Genomic DNA, 15,606 nt, shown 5'->3' with positions numbered 1-15,606 from the left:
TACGGTGATTCCCCAGTGAGAGAGATACAGGGACAAGAGGTAGACAAAAGTGGCCCCTTTTGTCTACCTCTTCAATTCACCATTATACTGTATCTCATGCACCTTTAAATCCAGGAGCTATCCTGACAAGAAAGGAAGACAACCAAGCCCAAAACAGTTGCTCTCCATTTGTCTTATAGGTCTCAAAGAATGACTCGAAACTTGAGAGACATGGAGAAAACTTGAATTTTCATGAAAATATACCATTCACATCAATCTAAGGTTTAATGTGAAAGTGTACACATCTCTAGTTATTTGGCGCACAGCTCCCAGATCAGTGGTCTTATTGTGTTTTGGCCTGTGAAGATCAGGGTAGATCAGAGACTGGAACATTCCTCTTTTTATTGAGTTGGGGGGGGAAAGATGTCTTCATAGAGTATGCTGAGGTAGGATTTAGTGTATATCTTTACTAGATCATCCTAACTGTAATTTGATCATATCAAATACCTGTCTCGCTGTCTCTATCTTTCCCCCTTCTTTCTCTTCAACCTCTCCTCTCCCCACCTCCAACCCCCCTTTGTCTCCCTTACCCGTCCCCTCAGGGGCAGGCCAAGGTGTTTGCATTGCTGCAGGCCCCAGACCCCTTGCCAAAGGAGGCAGAGATCTTCATCGTTCTAGAAGGTTCTACGCTTGCCCATGTGATCAGAGCCCAGAACGATGTCATGCTCTGCTTCATCGTGCCTGGTGAGAGAAACGGTGTAGAGTAAAGTTGTCCCTAGACACTGATCTGTGTTCAGTTTAGCATTTCCCTACTAATGGTTAAGGTTAGGATTGGGGAGGAAAAACAAGAAACTTCACCATTGTTTTGTAGGTCATAACCTGGCTGAGACTGTCTCAGTCTGTGCTTACATCTACTCAGAGACCACACCTTTTACCTGTGTGGGAGGGTCCAGGCTCAAGTACGTCCAGGACGATGCCCAGGTAGGGTTGGCACACACACACACACACTCGAGCATGTGCACAAACATACACAGTTACACAAACACACACTAGCAACAGTCATTGAAATTGTTAAAAGGTTTTAAAAACAATTATAATAAATGCAACGTTTGGAACATTTGGATGAAGATACTCCAAACTGAATTTTGTAGAAATGATCAACTTTTATTATCCAGCAGATATTGACTGAATTGAAGCACATAAAACATTTTAATGGCTCTGAGAAATAATGAATGAAGTTCAGGGATTTTGGTGGGAATTCAGGTATTACATTTCAGGTAAAATGTCACTATTGTTTTTTGTAGAATGTACTCATACTGTATATACATTTTCTTATTGTACCAGGTATGTTTGTGTGTGTGTAAAAATATAGACAATTATAGGTGCATAATTTGCATAAACATACGGTGTGTATTTGCATAGATGAATCAATTAACATAGAGGGGCGGAACAAAACACCAAACACTGAAGCCTGTCACATGCTTCCCAGTCGCTTATATTATGATTACATTTTGTGACGTATTTGTTCGTTTTGGTGTTCGGCAGGTTTTTTTCCGGCTGGTCGCGCACACAAAATTTTTTTCTTGAGGCAAGTCGAAGTTCGGCAGCTTGAGTCTGTGCACCGTCACCGGTGATTGGTCAACAGTACTACTCCTAGTACAAGTATTTCGCTACATAACATTTGCAAACACATGTATGTGACAAATTACATTTGATTTGATTTTGTAGTGGTGGGAACTGTGGACAGGATTCTTCAATTAAGTGTTTGTCAACGAGAGATCAATCAACGAGAGACTAGTTTTCATGCACATTTTTTTGCTTGAGAAATACTTCACCAAAAACCTCAGATGTAAAATTGCACTACTAAGACCTATGCAAAAACTTGAATGAATTACAGATTTCTTGATTTAGCTGAGATTAATTCAGACTATTTTGAGGAAGTGTATACTGGCTATGTTGTTGCGACATCGTCTCAAGAGGGACATACCATAATATTGCGGGGGGTTTTTCTTCATGTTTCTCATTTTCTTGGAGCCGTTTCCTGCAGTCATGTTAGCAAATCACCCTCGAGTGGCCTTATGGGTGAAAAGTTATTGATATTTTTCATAATTTCATAATTAATCAACTTTTCCTTGTTTTTTTTTAACACTGACAATCCAGTGTTTCTACTGTATGTGAAATGGTTTCATAAAAGTGGGATGCAAAATTGAATACATTTCAACTATATATCTGACATGGTACAGGTGTCTTATTGTTTTATGCCCATAACCATGTGTGTGAGGTGTATTCTTTTGTTTCAAAGTAGATTTGTTTAAGACTACCAAGAAACACTTTGTGGGACCCTGATTTAGCCCACTGCAGAAAAAAGGTTTTAAAGGAGTATTTCCCAGGCACAGAAATTCGCTTAGCCAAGCGAGTTCTGTTAGGAGCAAACGGAACCTAGTATGCGGGCGCCTTTACTCTGTCTAACCTACCTGGACTCACTTGCACTATCTGGACTGCATCATTCATTTCCGTTGTTGTCAATTTCTCTTGCGTATTTCATCAAGTGGGTCAATGGCAGGATACCATCAGATAAAAAAATCTACGCGCTTGGCTCTCGATTATATCTATCTAAACACACCTTACATTGTTTGCGAGATCAGGCATAATATCACTATAATCCGAGTGTTCCTTTTTGGAAGTTGCTTTCTTTTCAATTTGTAAACATTTCAACTGTATTAAATTATTTGTTTTTTCAATTCCACAAAAAAATGAACACTGATCAAAATAAAGTTATCTTTCTTGTGATGTAATTGTCGAGACAGTGCGTTAAATCCCAACAAAACTTTAGCATTCATATACAGCATCAGGCAAACATTTTGACACACCTACTCATTCAAGGGTTTTTATTTATTCATACATTGTAGAATAATAGTGAAGACACCCAAATTATGAAATAACACATATGGAATAATGTAGTAACCAAAAAGTGTTAAACAATCTAAATATATTTGAGATTCTTCAAATAGCCACCCTTTGCCTTGATGACAGCTTTGCACACTTTTGGCATTCTCTCAACCAGCTTCATGAGGTAGTCACCTGGAATGCATTTCAATGAACAGGTGTGCTTTGTTAAAAATACATTTTGGTAATTTATTTCCTTCTTAATGCGTTTGAGCCAATCATTTGTGTTGTGACAAGGTAGGAATGGTATACAGAATATAGCCCTATTTCCTAAAATACCCAGTCTATATAATGTCAAGAACAGCTCAAATAAGCGAAGAGAAATGACAGTCCATCATTACTTGAAGACATGAAGGTCAGTCAATCTGGAAAATGTCAAGAACTTAAAAGTTTCTTCAATAGCAGTCGCAAAAACCATCAAGTGCTATGAAGAAACTGGCTCTAATGAGGACTACCACAGGAAAGGAAGACCCAGAGTTACCCACTGACGCAGAAAATAAGTTCATTAGAGTTACGATCCTCTGAAATTGTCGCCCAAATAAATATTTCACAGTTCAAGTAACAGACACATCTCAACATGAACTGTTCAGAGGAGACTGCATGAATCAGGCTTTCATGGTCGAATTGCTGCAAAGAAACCACAATTAACGGACACCAATAAGAAGAAGACACTTGCTTGGGCCAAGAAAAAGGAACAATGGACATTAGACCAGTGGAAATCTGTCCTTTTGGACTGATGTGTCGAACTGCTTTGCTTTATCTTGGCCAGGTTGCAATTGTAAATGAGAACTTGTTCTCAACTTGCCTACCTGGTCAAATAAAAGTTAAATAAAAAAAATAAAAATGTGTGCAAATATTCGATTTTTGGTTCCAACTGCTGTGTCTTTGTGAGATGTGGATGATCTCCACATATAAGTTCCCACCATGGAAGAGGAGGTGCGGTGGTGATTTGCTGGTGACACTGTCAGTGATTTATTTAGAATTCAAGGCACACTTAACCAGCATGGCTACCACAGCATTCTGCAGCAATAAGCCATCCCATCTGGTTTGCGCTTAGCGGGACTATCATTTGTTTTTCAACAGGACAATGACCCAACACACCTCCAGACTGTGTAAGGTCTATTTGACCAAGAAGGAGAATGGAGTGCTGCAACAGATGACCTGGCCTCCACAATCACCCGACCTCAACCCAACAGAAATAGTTTGGGACGAGCTGGACCGCAGGGTGATGGAAAATCAGCCAACAAGTGCTCAGCATATGTAGGAACTCCTTCAAGACTGTTGGGAAATAATTCCAGGTGAAGCTGGTTGAGAGAATCTGTCTGTCCAAACTTTTGACTGGTACTGTAGATTCAACAGAAAGACACTATATCTAATTGAGCCCATTTCAGCCATTAGCGGTTTGTGTTGACAGGTCGTTACAAACATTTAGACGGTCGTAATGTAAATAGGTAAAAACGACCAGCACAAGCAAGAGTGTGAAGGAGTCGCAATCAATCAATCAAAACAGTCAACTTTGCGAGATACAGTGACAAGTGTATTTTGCACCCCTGAAACACAGGAAATAGATTGCTGAAAAAAATGTATCCTCAGGTGAGACATTGCTACACACACATTGCTACACACACAAACACAAAACCTGTAGGTTGATTAAAGCAGCTATGGTGGAATAATATGATCATTATATAATATTGTATGTGAAGCACTTTGCACTGCTACTATTGTATGAAATGTGCTATTTCACAAAAATATAAACGCAACATGTGAAGAAATAAAATATACCAGAAATGTTCCATATGCACCAAAAGTTTATTTCTCAAAAGTGTTGTGCACAAACTTGTTTATATTCCTGTTAGTGAGTATTTCTTCTTTGCCAAGATAATCCATCCACCTGACATGTGTGGCATTTCAAGAAAAGGATTAAACAGCATGATCATTGCACATGTGCACCTTGTGCTGGGGAACATAAAAGGCCACTCTAAAATGTGCAGTTTTGTCATACAACACAATGCCACAGATGCCTGACGTTCGCATGCTGACTGCAGGAATGTCCACGAGAGCTGTTGCCAGAGAATTGAATGTTAATTTCTCTACCATAAAACACCTCCAACGTCATTTTAGAGAATTTGGCAGTATGTCCAACCGGCCTCACAACTGCAGACCACATGTAACCACGCCAGCCCAGGACTTCCACATCCCGCTTCTTCACCTGTGGTATCATCTGAAACAAGCCACCTGAAAAGCTGATGAAACTGTGGGTTTGTACAGGCGAAGAATTTCTGAACAAACTGTCAGAAACCATCTCGAGAAGCTTTACCTGTCTCCTCACCAGGGTCTTGACCGGACCACAGATGGCGCCGTAACCAACTTCAGTGTCAAATGACCTTCGATGGCCACTGGCACCCTGGAGAAGTGTGCTCTTCAAGGATTAATCCAAGTTTCAACTGTGCCGGGCAAGCATGTATGGCGTCGTGTGGGCGAGCATATTCAATGTTGTGAACAGAGTGCCTGATGGTGGTGGTGGTGGGGTTATGGTATGGGTAGGCAAAAGCTAGGGACAACGAACACAGTGGCATTTTATCAGTGGCAATATGAATGCACAGAGATACCGTGACAAGCTCTTGAGGCTCATTGTCGTGCCATTCATCCGATGCCATCAACTCATGTTTCAGCATGATAATGCATGGACACAATTCCTAAAAGCTGAAAATGTCCCAGTTCTTCCATGGCCAGCATTCTCACCAGACCTGCCACCCATTGAGTATGTTTAGGATGATCTGGATTTACTTGTACAACATGGTGTTTCAGTTCTCACCAGTATCCAGCAACTTCGCACAGCAATTGAGGAGGAGTGGGGCAATATTCCACAGGCCACAATCAGCAGCCTGATCAACTCGATGCGAAGGAGATGTGTCATGCTGCAGGAGGCAAATGGTGGTCACACTAGATACTGACTAGTTTTCTGATCCACACCCCCAACTTATGTTAAGGTATCTGTGACCCAGTCATGTAGAAATCATAGATTAGGATCTAATGAATTCATTTCAAATGACTGATTTCCTTATATGAAATGTAACTCAGTAAAATATTTGAAATTGTTGCATGTTGCATTTTTGTTCAGTGTAAATAAAGATTGATTTGATATTGTTGTCCCAACCCTACCCACAGGATCTGGCTGAGCACCTAGTAACCCACGGTCACCGCCTGAGCTCCAGCGACCACAGGGAGCTGAGCAGCCGCTTCTGCCTGAGCGAGGAGAGCTCTCGCTGGGCAATGGACCGCCGTGTGGCCCTGGCCATGGCCAACTTGGATATCCCCCACAGCTGGAATGTACTGGCTAGTCCATCTGGAGAGGGTGAGAGTGGGTTTCTTTACATGATACAACTGCTAGGTCTAAGTTTCATGTGACATTTTTATTGCTGTCGTACAATACAAGCATCAACATAGAGAGCTGACTGCTAGGTCTAAGTTAAAGCATACAATAAAGAAAATAATTTACAAGTATGGCGTTTCATATGTATCCACACATGCTTACATAAGAATTCTTGTGTGGGATTATTTTGGATGAGTGAAAAGTTGGACAGAATTCTTAGTAGTTCTTCTCATTGTTTTGTCTCAACCGTGTCCAAGACTCCAAAGAAGGTGAACTCTTCAACTTTTCTTTCCTCCTTCCATCCCTTTTCTTTATCCCCTTCCATCCCTTCTCTCTTTCCTCTGTCATTCAGTTAATTTTTGCATGCTTGCTGTCCAGCAGTCGGAAGTGGCCATGGCTACATGACACGTGGAGCTCTGTTAAATTCATCAATGCCAATTAACCAGCGTGTTATTTGATTAGGAGAGCTTCACGGACTGGAAGTAGCTCTAGGGTATAGGCAGGGTTAAATAAACATGTGCGTGTGCGCCTGCGTGTGTATTTGTCTCTGTGTGTGTGTATTTCACGTGGGTGTGTGTAGACCTCTAATGTAAATGACAAATCTCATTAAGGCGATAATGTAGTTATGGCAGTCTGTTTCATAGCAAAACGACACAAATGTCTTTCCATTAATTTCCACAGTTAAGTGATCTAATTGGGTAACATGGCCTATGACATCAGCCTATTACCACTATGAGCAGAATATGAAAACCCCACTTACCCTCTCTTTGAATATTTAGGGTATATTAGGCATAAGTGAATATAGAATCAGTAGTAGAGGTTCACCGCTAAATCATAGTTTGTCTGTTGTTTCCAAACATAAAAAGTGGATATTGTAAAGTTATCCCCTCGACTTGAGACCACCTTTGAGGTACCAGCTTCATGCAAACAACCGGTGGTGTTACCAGGGAGAGTAACAGTTGTAGGGTTATGGGACCATATCAAATCACATTTTATTTGTCACATGTGCCGAATACAACAGGTACAACTTACATTGAAATGCTTACTTGCAAGCCTTTAACCAACAATTAAGTTTAAAAAAAATCCCGATAAGAATAATATATAATTAAAGAGCAGCAGTAAATAACAATAGCAGGGGCTATATATGGGGGGTACTGGTACAGAGTCAATGTGTCAATGTGCTGGGGGCACCGGTGTCGAGGTAATTGAGGAAACGGCAAAAAAATATTACAAATTAGATCCATAATATCGACAAAAACATGGCAAACGTTTTTTATAATCAATCCTCAAGGTGTTTTTCAAATATCTATTCGATAATATATCAACCGGGACAGTTGGCTTCTTAGTGGCCGCATTTGTCTATTACGCACAAATCACTCTGAGACCACTAGCTGACCACTGACGCAATGTTGTCGTTCAGGCTCATTTTTTCAAAATAAAAGCCTGAAACTATGTATTGTGACACTAGACACATTAGGGAAGCCATAGAAAAAGGAATCTGGTTGATATCCCATTCACTGCTCAATAGGGACATATAGGAACGCAGAGCTTTCTAAATAAGAGTCCCTTCCTGATTCCTGATTTCGCCTGCAATATCAGTTCTGTTGTACTCACAGACAATACAATACAATTTTACAGTTTTGGAAACTTTAGAGTGTTTCTATCCTAAGCTGTCAATTATATGCATATTCTAGCATCTTGTCCTGACAAAATAGCCTGTTTACTTTGGGAATGTTATTTTTCCAAAAATGAAAAGTTTCAAGAGGTTAATGTCCCATTGGTAGGATATATGTGCTTTTAGTTCGTCCCATTAATTTTCTAGCGATTGAACATTAGCCATCAGCACCGAAGGCAAGGGCAGATTAGCCACTCGTCGCCTGATCCTCACAAGGCATCCTTATCTCTTTCCGCGAAACCTACATTTCCTTTTCCAGCGAATCACAGGGATCTGGGTCTGGTCGGTTGTCTGTAGTATATCCCTCACATCTAACTCATTGAAAAATAACTCCTCATCCAGTTTGAGGTGAGTAATCCCAGGTCTGATGTCCAGAATATTTTTTTCGGTGATAAGACGGTAGCAGCAACATTATGTACAAAACAAGTTACGAACAGCGCGAAAAAACAAACAAAATAGCATGGTTGGTTAAAAGCCGATGAGACGGCAGCCCTACCCTCCGGCGCCATCTTGTTTGGTGCCAGTCAGGCAGTATGTTAGTGGGCCTTTATTAGGGTAAACTGTAAATTGCGTTAACTAGGTTAGTAGAGCAGAGATGTACAGTTTAGCAGAGGAGATCATTGGGACAAACAGCAGTGTTGGAAGTGGGTCTCTAATAAATCCCTCCTGGTCTTATCACTGGATGTTGGTTATTGAGGCTAATTGAAGTTACAAAGCTCTCTCTCTCTCCCTTACACCCTCTATCCATCTCTTTGCCTCTCTCTCTCTCTCTCTCTCTCTCTCACTTACACACTCTCTCTCCCTTGCATGCTCCATCTCTCTTTCCCCACCTCCTCACTCCTCTTCCTTCTCTCACTCTCTCTCTCTCTCTCTCTCTCTCTCTCTCTCTCTCTCTCTCTCTCTCTCTCTCTCTCTCTCTCTCTCTCTCTCATATATGTAATTCAAGGGCTTTATTGGCATGGGAAACATATGTTTACATTGCCAACGAAAGTGAAGTATATAATAAACACAAGTGAAATAAACTATTCAAATTAACAGTAAATATTACACTCACAAGTGAAATAAACAATTCAAATTAACAGTAAATATTACACTCACAAATGTTCCAAAAGAATAAAGACATTTCAAATGTCGTATTATATGCATATTATCTCTCTCTCTCCCCTCCACCTCACACCTCTTCCATCTCTACCTTTTTCCACAGAGTTGCGTCCCAGAGAATCCCCTCTTCACTTGGCTGTGCGCTGGGGTCTGTGTTGTCTGGCTGAGCTGCTGCTGTGCCAGCCGGGAGGACTGATGGCAGTGACTCTGCCCAACGAGGAGGGGGTCACCCCACTGCAGCTAGCACACAACAGAGGGCACACACAGCTTCTGGAGCTACTCACACAGTAAGATGTATACCATGACATTATATTATATCTGACTATTACTTGTATATACTGTATCATCTGTATATGATGAAAAAGGGGTAAGCAAGCATGCAGAGCCTCTGGGGCTGCTCACACAGTCATGCCCAATTCCAAATCAATCTCTAGCTCTATATATTTTTGGAGAAATGTGAGGTTTGAGTAGGTGGAAGCAACATAGCAAAAATGTGTAGGTATTAGATAGAAACTCCCTGAAACCTCCTCCAAATCAGATAAGCATGCAAAAAAATATGTGAAAGTAAAGCGGTATGCCCTACCAATCTGGCCCACTCATAAATCATAAAAATAAATAATGATTAAGCCAGTCTTTCCAACCCTTATCAGAATATTATTAGAATATGGAACGATAGGGACTAGATCTTCTCTTTAAGGGTTAATTATAACCCTCATGTCTCTATTCCCAAGATGTGACAGGATCATCAATGGCACACTCCAACACTGAACACTGTCACATTCAGTCACACATTTGGCACTGTATAGTTGACTGTGTTGGTCTCTTAAGTCACATATTAAACTGAGGGGATCGCATGTGATCACCCTTTCAGCTGCTGGTCTAGTACATGTCCAAAAGTATGTGATTTGGCTATTTCAGCCAATCGAGCACACAGCCATGCAATCCCGATAGACAAACATTGGCAGTAGAATGGCCCATACTGAAGAGCTCAGTTACTTTCAACATGGCACCATCATAGGATGCCACCTTTCCACCAAGACAGTTTGTAAATGTCCTGCTGTGCTAGAGCTGCCCCGATCGACGGAAAGTGCTGTTTTTGTGAAATGGAAACTGCTAGGAGCAACAACAGCTTAGTCTTGAAGTGGTAGGCCAAAAAGCTCACAGAGTGCTGAAGTGCATAGCTCACTACCGAGTTCCAAACTGTTAATTGGGAGTTTCATGAAATGGGTTTCCATGGCCCAGCAGCCACACACAAGCAAAAGATCACCATGCGTTGGCTGGAGTGGTGTAAAGCTCACCGCCATTGGACTCTGGAGCAGTGGAAATGCGTTCTCTGGAGTGATGAATCGCGCTTCACCATCTGGCAGTCCGACGGATTAATCTGGGTTTGGCAGATGCCAGTAGAACACTATCTGCCCCCAATGCATAGTGCCAACTGCAAAGTTTTGTGGAGGAGGAATAATGGTCTGGGGCTATTTTTCATGTTTCAGGCTAGGCCCCTTAGTTCAAGTGAAGGGAAATCATAACGCTACTGCATAAAATGACATTCTAAACGATTCTGTGCGTCCAACATTGTGGCAACAGTTTGGGGAAGGCCCTGTCCTGTAACAGCATAACAATGCCCACATGCACAAAGCAAGGTCCATACAGAAAAGGTTTGTCAAGCTCGGGGTGAAAGAACTTGACTGACCCCCAACTCCATCAAAAACCTTTGCAATGAATTGGAATGCCAGCTGCGAGCCAGGCCTAATCGCCCAATATCAGTGCCCGACCTCACTAATGCTCTTGTGGCTGAATGGAAGCAATTCCCCACAGCAATGTTCCAACATCTAGTGGAAAGCCTTCCCAGAAGAGTGGAGGCTGTTTTTATTTAACCTTTATTTAACTAGGCAAGTCAGTTAAGAACAAATTCTTATTTAGATTGACGGCCTAGGAACAGTGGGTTAACTTCCTTGTTCAGGGGCAGAACAACAAATGTTTTACCTTTCAGTTACTGGCCCAACGCTCTAACCACTAGGCTACCTGCCTGGATCAGCACAGGGGGGACCAACATGATTTTGGAATGAGATGTTCATTGAGCAGGTGTCAATGAGCATACTTTTGGTCATGTAGTGTACTTGTCTCTCTGCCCTACCAATGAGAGTCATTGTCCACAAAGCATTACGGCAGGCTGTCAAACTCCCGCCTATTCCTCTTTTTGGATTGGTGGACACATCTCATTATTTGAAAACATTTTTGAATATTCGATGAGGGTTGTTAAGGTCAACCACCCTGTATTCAAGTTGACCATGTGGTGTATATCACAACATGTTTGCTGTCCATTTAAATTAATTGAGTGTAAATTGTGTGTATTTTTTGGTTTTTGTGTGATTACTGTTTGACAACCAAATTTCCCTTTGGCATAATTGATTGATTGAATTATTGATTGCCTGTCTTTCATCAGCCCCCCCAACCCCCTGGCCACACCGCCGGCCGGTCTGTCCCAGGTGTGGGCTGTCCACTCTCATCTGCTGAGGTTCTGTCACGACTCAGAGAACCTAACCCTGACTGTCCGACAGAACCCACAGTGGAACCACCAGCAGAACCGACAGGCTGATATTCTTCTCCTGAGAGACAGACTGAGAGATCACAACTTCCTCCGACAGGTCAGTAAAATTCCAATTGAAATGTCACATACACTGTTTATCTCCCAATAGGAGACCAGGGTTCAATCCCTGCGTCCACCCTTCCCATTGTTTCTCACTCTTGCCTGCTTCCCCATCTCTTTTAAATACTGTCTGAATAAAGTGTTAAACACCTAAACATATATATTTTAAAATACTTAATTTATTTTTTTAGTTGAGAGCAGCAATGAACTGGGTTCACAGGATGACACAACTTAGGGGTCCAATCTCTAAAAATGAATTTACAAAATGGGACAAACATCCAATCGAAATACTGCATGCAGAGTTTTGCAAGACTGTATTGCAAGTGCAAAGAAAAACTCAAAATAACGCATGTAGAGCAGAATTGGGCCAATATCCCCTTCTCATTCGAATAGAAAAAAGAGCCATCAAATTTTTACAACCATCTAAAAACAAGTGACCCCAAAACATTCCATCACACAGCTCTACAATGCCAAGAGATGAAACAAGAGAAGAGTCCCCTCAGCCAGCTGGTTTTGAGGCTCAGTTCACGAAACCAACCCTGTAGAGCCTCAGGACAGCACTCAGAAAATCTGGCCCAACCAAATCATCACAAAACAAAAAGAAAAATATATTACCTATATATCACCTATATATCAACAGACAGTAAGTACATGGTGGCAGACTATCTGACCACTGTGACTGATAGAAAACCGAGGAAAATATTGACTAGGTACAGACTTAGTGAGCACAGTCTGGCTATAGAGACCGGTCATCACAGACAAACCTGGCTGCCCAGACAGGACAGGCTGTGTTCACTCTGCTCCAGGGGAGAAGTAGAGACAGAGCTGCATTTCGTATTACACTGTGACAAATACTCAGACCTAAGAGAACATTTCAATACAAAGAATTTGAAACTATAAAATTTGGGGAAAAATCAAATATTTATTGGATGAATTGCCAAAATGTGCAGTTTTGGCAGCCAAATATGTGTCCTCCTGCCACAACCTGAGGGACAGCCAGTTTTGTTTTGTCTTTCATGTCATGTGTCTTCTCAGTCATGTTGACACTGGTCTACTACCATTGCTTTAATGTATTGATGTTTACTACCATTTATTTATATATAAATATATATTTTTTGATATGTATACTTTGAGTGAGTGAGTGAGTGAGTGAGTGAGAACCCCTAATAAATGATTGATGGAATAGATGCCAATCTGATGATAACATGATTGAACTGTTCTCATCTATTTGCTCTTAGATCAAGGCCCTGAGAAGAGAGCAGTCAGAGACCATACTGGAGAAAGAGGAACTAGTGGATGAACCAGGAGAGAATGGTACTTTAATTTTTGAGTGTATCCCAAATGGCACCCTATTCCCTATATACTGCACTAAGGATGCATCATTAGTCTTTGTCTGTGTGATTTGATCAATCCATGCAGTCCAAAGCGCTTATTCAAGCTAACGCAGCCTGTTCCACTCTTAGTACACTCTCCACATCCTAAACTTTGGGAAACCTACTCTGAATTTTGCCAGAACAGAAGGGTCCAATCGAAAATCGACCCCTATATCCTATACATTTGTGGAGATCTGACTAGATTTGACAGGTGTAAACCGTATGGTAATAGCTCCATCTTGCCCTCTGATAGACAAGGTGGAAATCTCACCAATTTGATTTGATTAGGTGGCCTGAGAAGAGGGCAGTCAGAGACCATACTGGAGAAAGAAGAACGAGTGGTTGGGATTGGCTCAGATTGTTTGAATCACTGAACTGTATTGCCCTCCAATGGGATATAGGAGTACTACCAGTCTAAGTAAAACAAGCCCAAGCGGATCTAACTTATTTATATAGTCTGAATCTATCTAGGGCACAGTGAGGCAACTTTATCTTTATGCTCATGACCTTTATGTAAATTATACATTGCACAATAGCTTGAGTTTAGTGCTCAAGATGGGATTAATTCTAAAGTAGGCAATTGGGTGTGCTAGTTTAAACCCATTCTGCACTCATTATTACAGCTTGTAAATAGTATGCATTAAACCAGAGTGACTATTCCTCTCAAAGTTGGATGTAGAATATTCAAAAATATTGGATCAGGCCTGGTAGGGAGGCAGACAGACAGGGCAGACCCAGGGTTCATACGGTCTCTAAACATTCTTCAAACCTCTATTTAACTGGATCAGGCCTGGCAGATAGACAGGGCAGGCCAAGTGTGAGTTCCAAATGGTACCTTATTCTCTATGTAGTGCACTTCGTTGTCAAGGGTCCATAGGGTCTCTAAATGTTCTCTAAACCTCTATATAACAGGATCAGGCCTGGCAGGCGTACAGACAGGGAAGGCCAAGATTGAGTTCCAAATTCTCTTTGTAGTGTGCTACTTTGACAAGGCTCAATAGGGTGTCCTAAATGTTCTCCAAACATCTATATGTTGTGTCTTTGGCATCATTAAATTGAAGACTTATTTTATCAAAACAATTCTCTGTAATTATTATTACATGATTAAACTAATCAACTAGGAAGTTGGGGCAACAAGGAAAATCTTCAGATTACAAAACTATAATCTTATATAACTCTTCAGATATTTTAATCTCTGATCAATTAGTCTTCTTATTAATTAATTATTCTTTACCTCACGTTAGTCTCATGCCGAACATTGTAAATCGATGGTTATCTGCACGAACCCAGCCTTTACTATGAATCATCCATACATCAATTGTCTTAATAATTTATTTACTAACTAAATAATCACAGAAATGCATAAACAAACACATAGTAGATATGGTTACAAGGAAATGATAGGGGAGGTTCCCTAGTGGGCTAAGCTGATATGACAGCTTGGTGGACAAAGGGAAGTGGGTGTAGACTGAGAAGGGCGGAAAAGACAAGTCACTACACAGTTGGTAATTGTATTGAAATGATAAATCCTTTGCACATGAATGCTCACTCATTCGGGAATAATTGCGATCAATATATACTTACGCCTAGTGTGTCGTCGGGATCTCTGTTGGAATCGTCCGTCTTTCTGTTGGAAAGTTCATCCAAGCTTCTCTCTGCTTCCTTGGAGTCTTTTGTGGTTAGAATGGATACTTCAGAGTCCCATTCAGAAATGTTCTTATAGGATAGATGTTTTGACGGTTGTCGGTCTTCGCATTCCAGGTCGACATAATTCCTAGCTGCAGACTAGTAATTTGCTCTTATTCTGTCGGTATTTATAGTCTCAGAGTTGAACCATTTCCACCCGTGTAGCCAATGCTCCACGTGGTTTGGTTAGGAATTCAACAAGCCACTACAACCTTAGCTTATACTGTGGTTTTTGTGGTCTCTATTCAAACCTTCGCCCCCCCCCTCTGTGATCGAGGTTCACATGGTCTGAAGTGGGTTTCTCCAGGTGGGGGTTTTATTCGGAACTGTAGAAAATGGCTCTCCCATGAGCCAGATCATGTCTGTGTTCATGGGGGCAGGCCAATGACTTAGCTAAACTTCAAAGGGAATACAATTGTCTCACATTAACTGTTTAAAATCACATTACATATTTTCACAAATAGTTTCATCTTTACTCATTCATTTTATATAATAATTAGACAAAAACCTCATAACGGAGGCTCCTTTATAAACAGAGTTATGGTAATGTGGCTGTATTGTCTTGCATGAGGTCACATCCTGAAACAAAACGGACCGGGTCGTAGCTGGCTACTCCACCGACCGTTTACACATTCTCCAAAACATGGACATTGTTCAGTTCTCAAGTTCTGTGGTGTAGAAGAAGTTATTTTGTTTTACTGTGAAACTCTCTCTGTACTGCCTGTCCAGGGGTAGAGAGTCTCCTCCAGGAATTTATGACCTGAGATAACAGAACCTGGGTGTGTGAGAGGGAGAGAGAGGGGGAAGGTACTCACTATACCCAAAG

General features: G+C 41.2%; 1 protein-coding gene across 3 annotated transcripts in view; it reads left to right on the top strand.

Moving 5' to 3' along the window:
• The window catches only part of LOC118393623 (rho guanine nucleotide exchange factor 28-like), a 144,582-nt gene that overhangs the window by 48,224 nt on the left and 80,752 nt on the right, over positions 1–15,606 (top strand). For all 3 annotated transcript variants that reach the window (XM_052461915.1, XM_052461913.1, XM_052461914.1), the window contains exons 3-8: positions 582–723; positions 851–960; positions 6,094–6,280; positions 9,178–9,361; positions 11,518–11,719; positions 12,960–13,035. In XM_052461915.1, coding sequence (XP_052317875.1) covers positions 582–723; positions 851–960; positions 6,094–6,280; positions 9,178–9,361; positions 11,518–11,719; positions 12,960–13,035 — 901 coding nt within the window. The remainder of the gene's footprint in view (positions 1–581; positions 724–850; positions 961–6,093; positions 6,281–9,177; positions 9,362–11,517; positions 11,720–12,959; positions 13,036–15,606) is intronic.

Source organism: Oncorhynchus keta, chromosome 14 (assembly GCF_023373465.1).
Source record: "Oncorhynchus keta strain PuntledgeMale-10-30-2019 chromosome 14, Oket_V2, whole genome shotgun sequence".
Lineage (NCBI taxonomy): Eukaryota > Metazoa > Chordata > Actinopteri > Salmoniformes > Salmonidae > Oncorhynchus > Oncorhynchus keta.
Note: the sequence above shows the minus strand (reverse complement) of the source record. Positions and strands in the feature narration are given on the sequence as shown.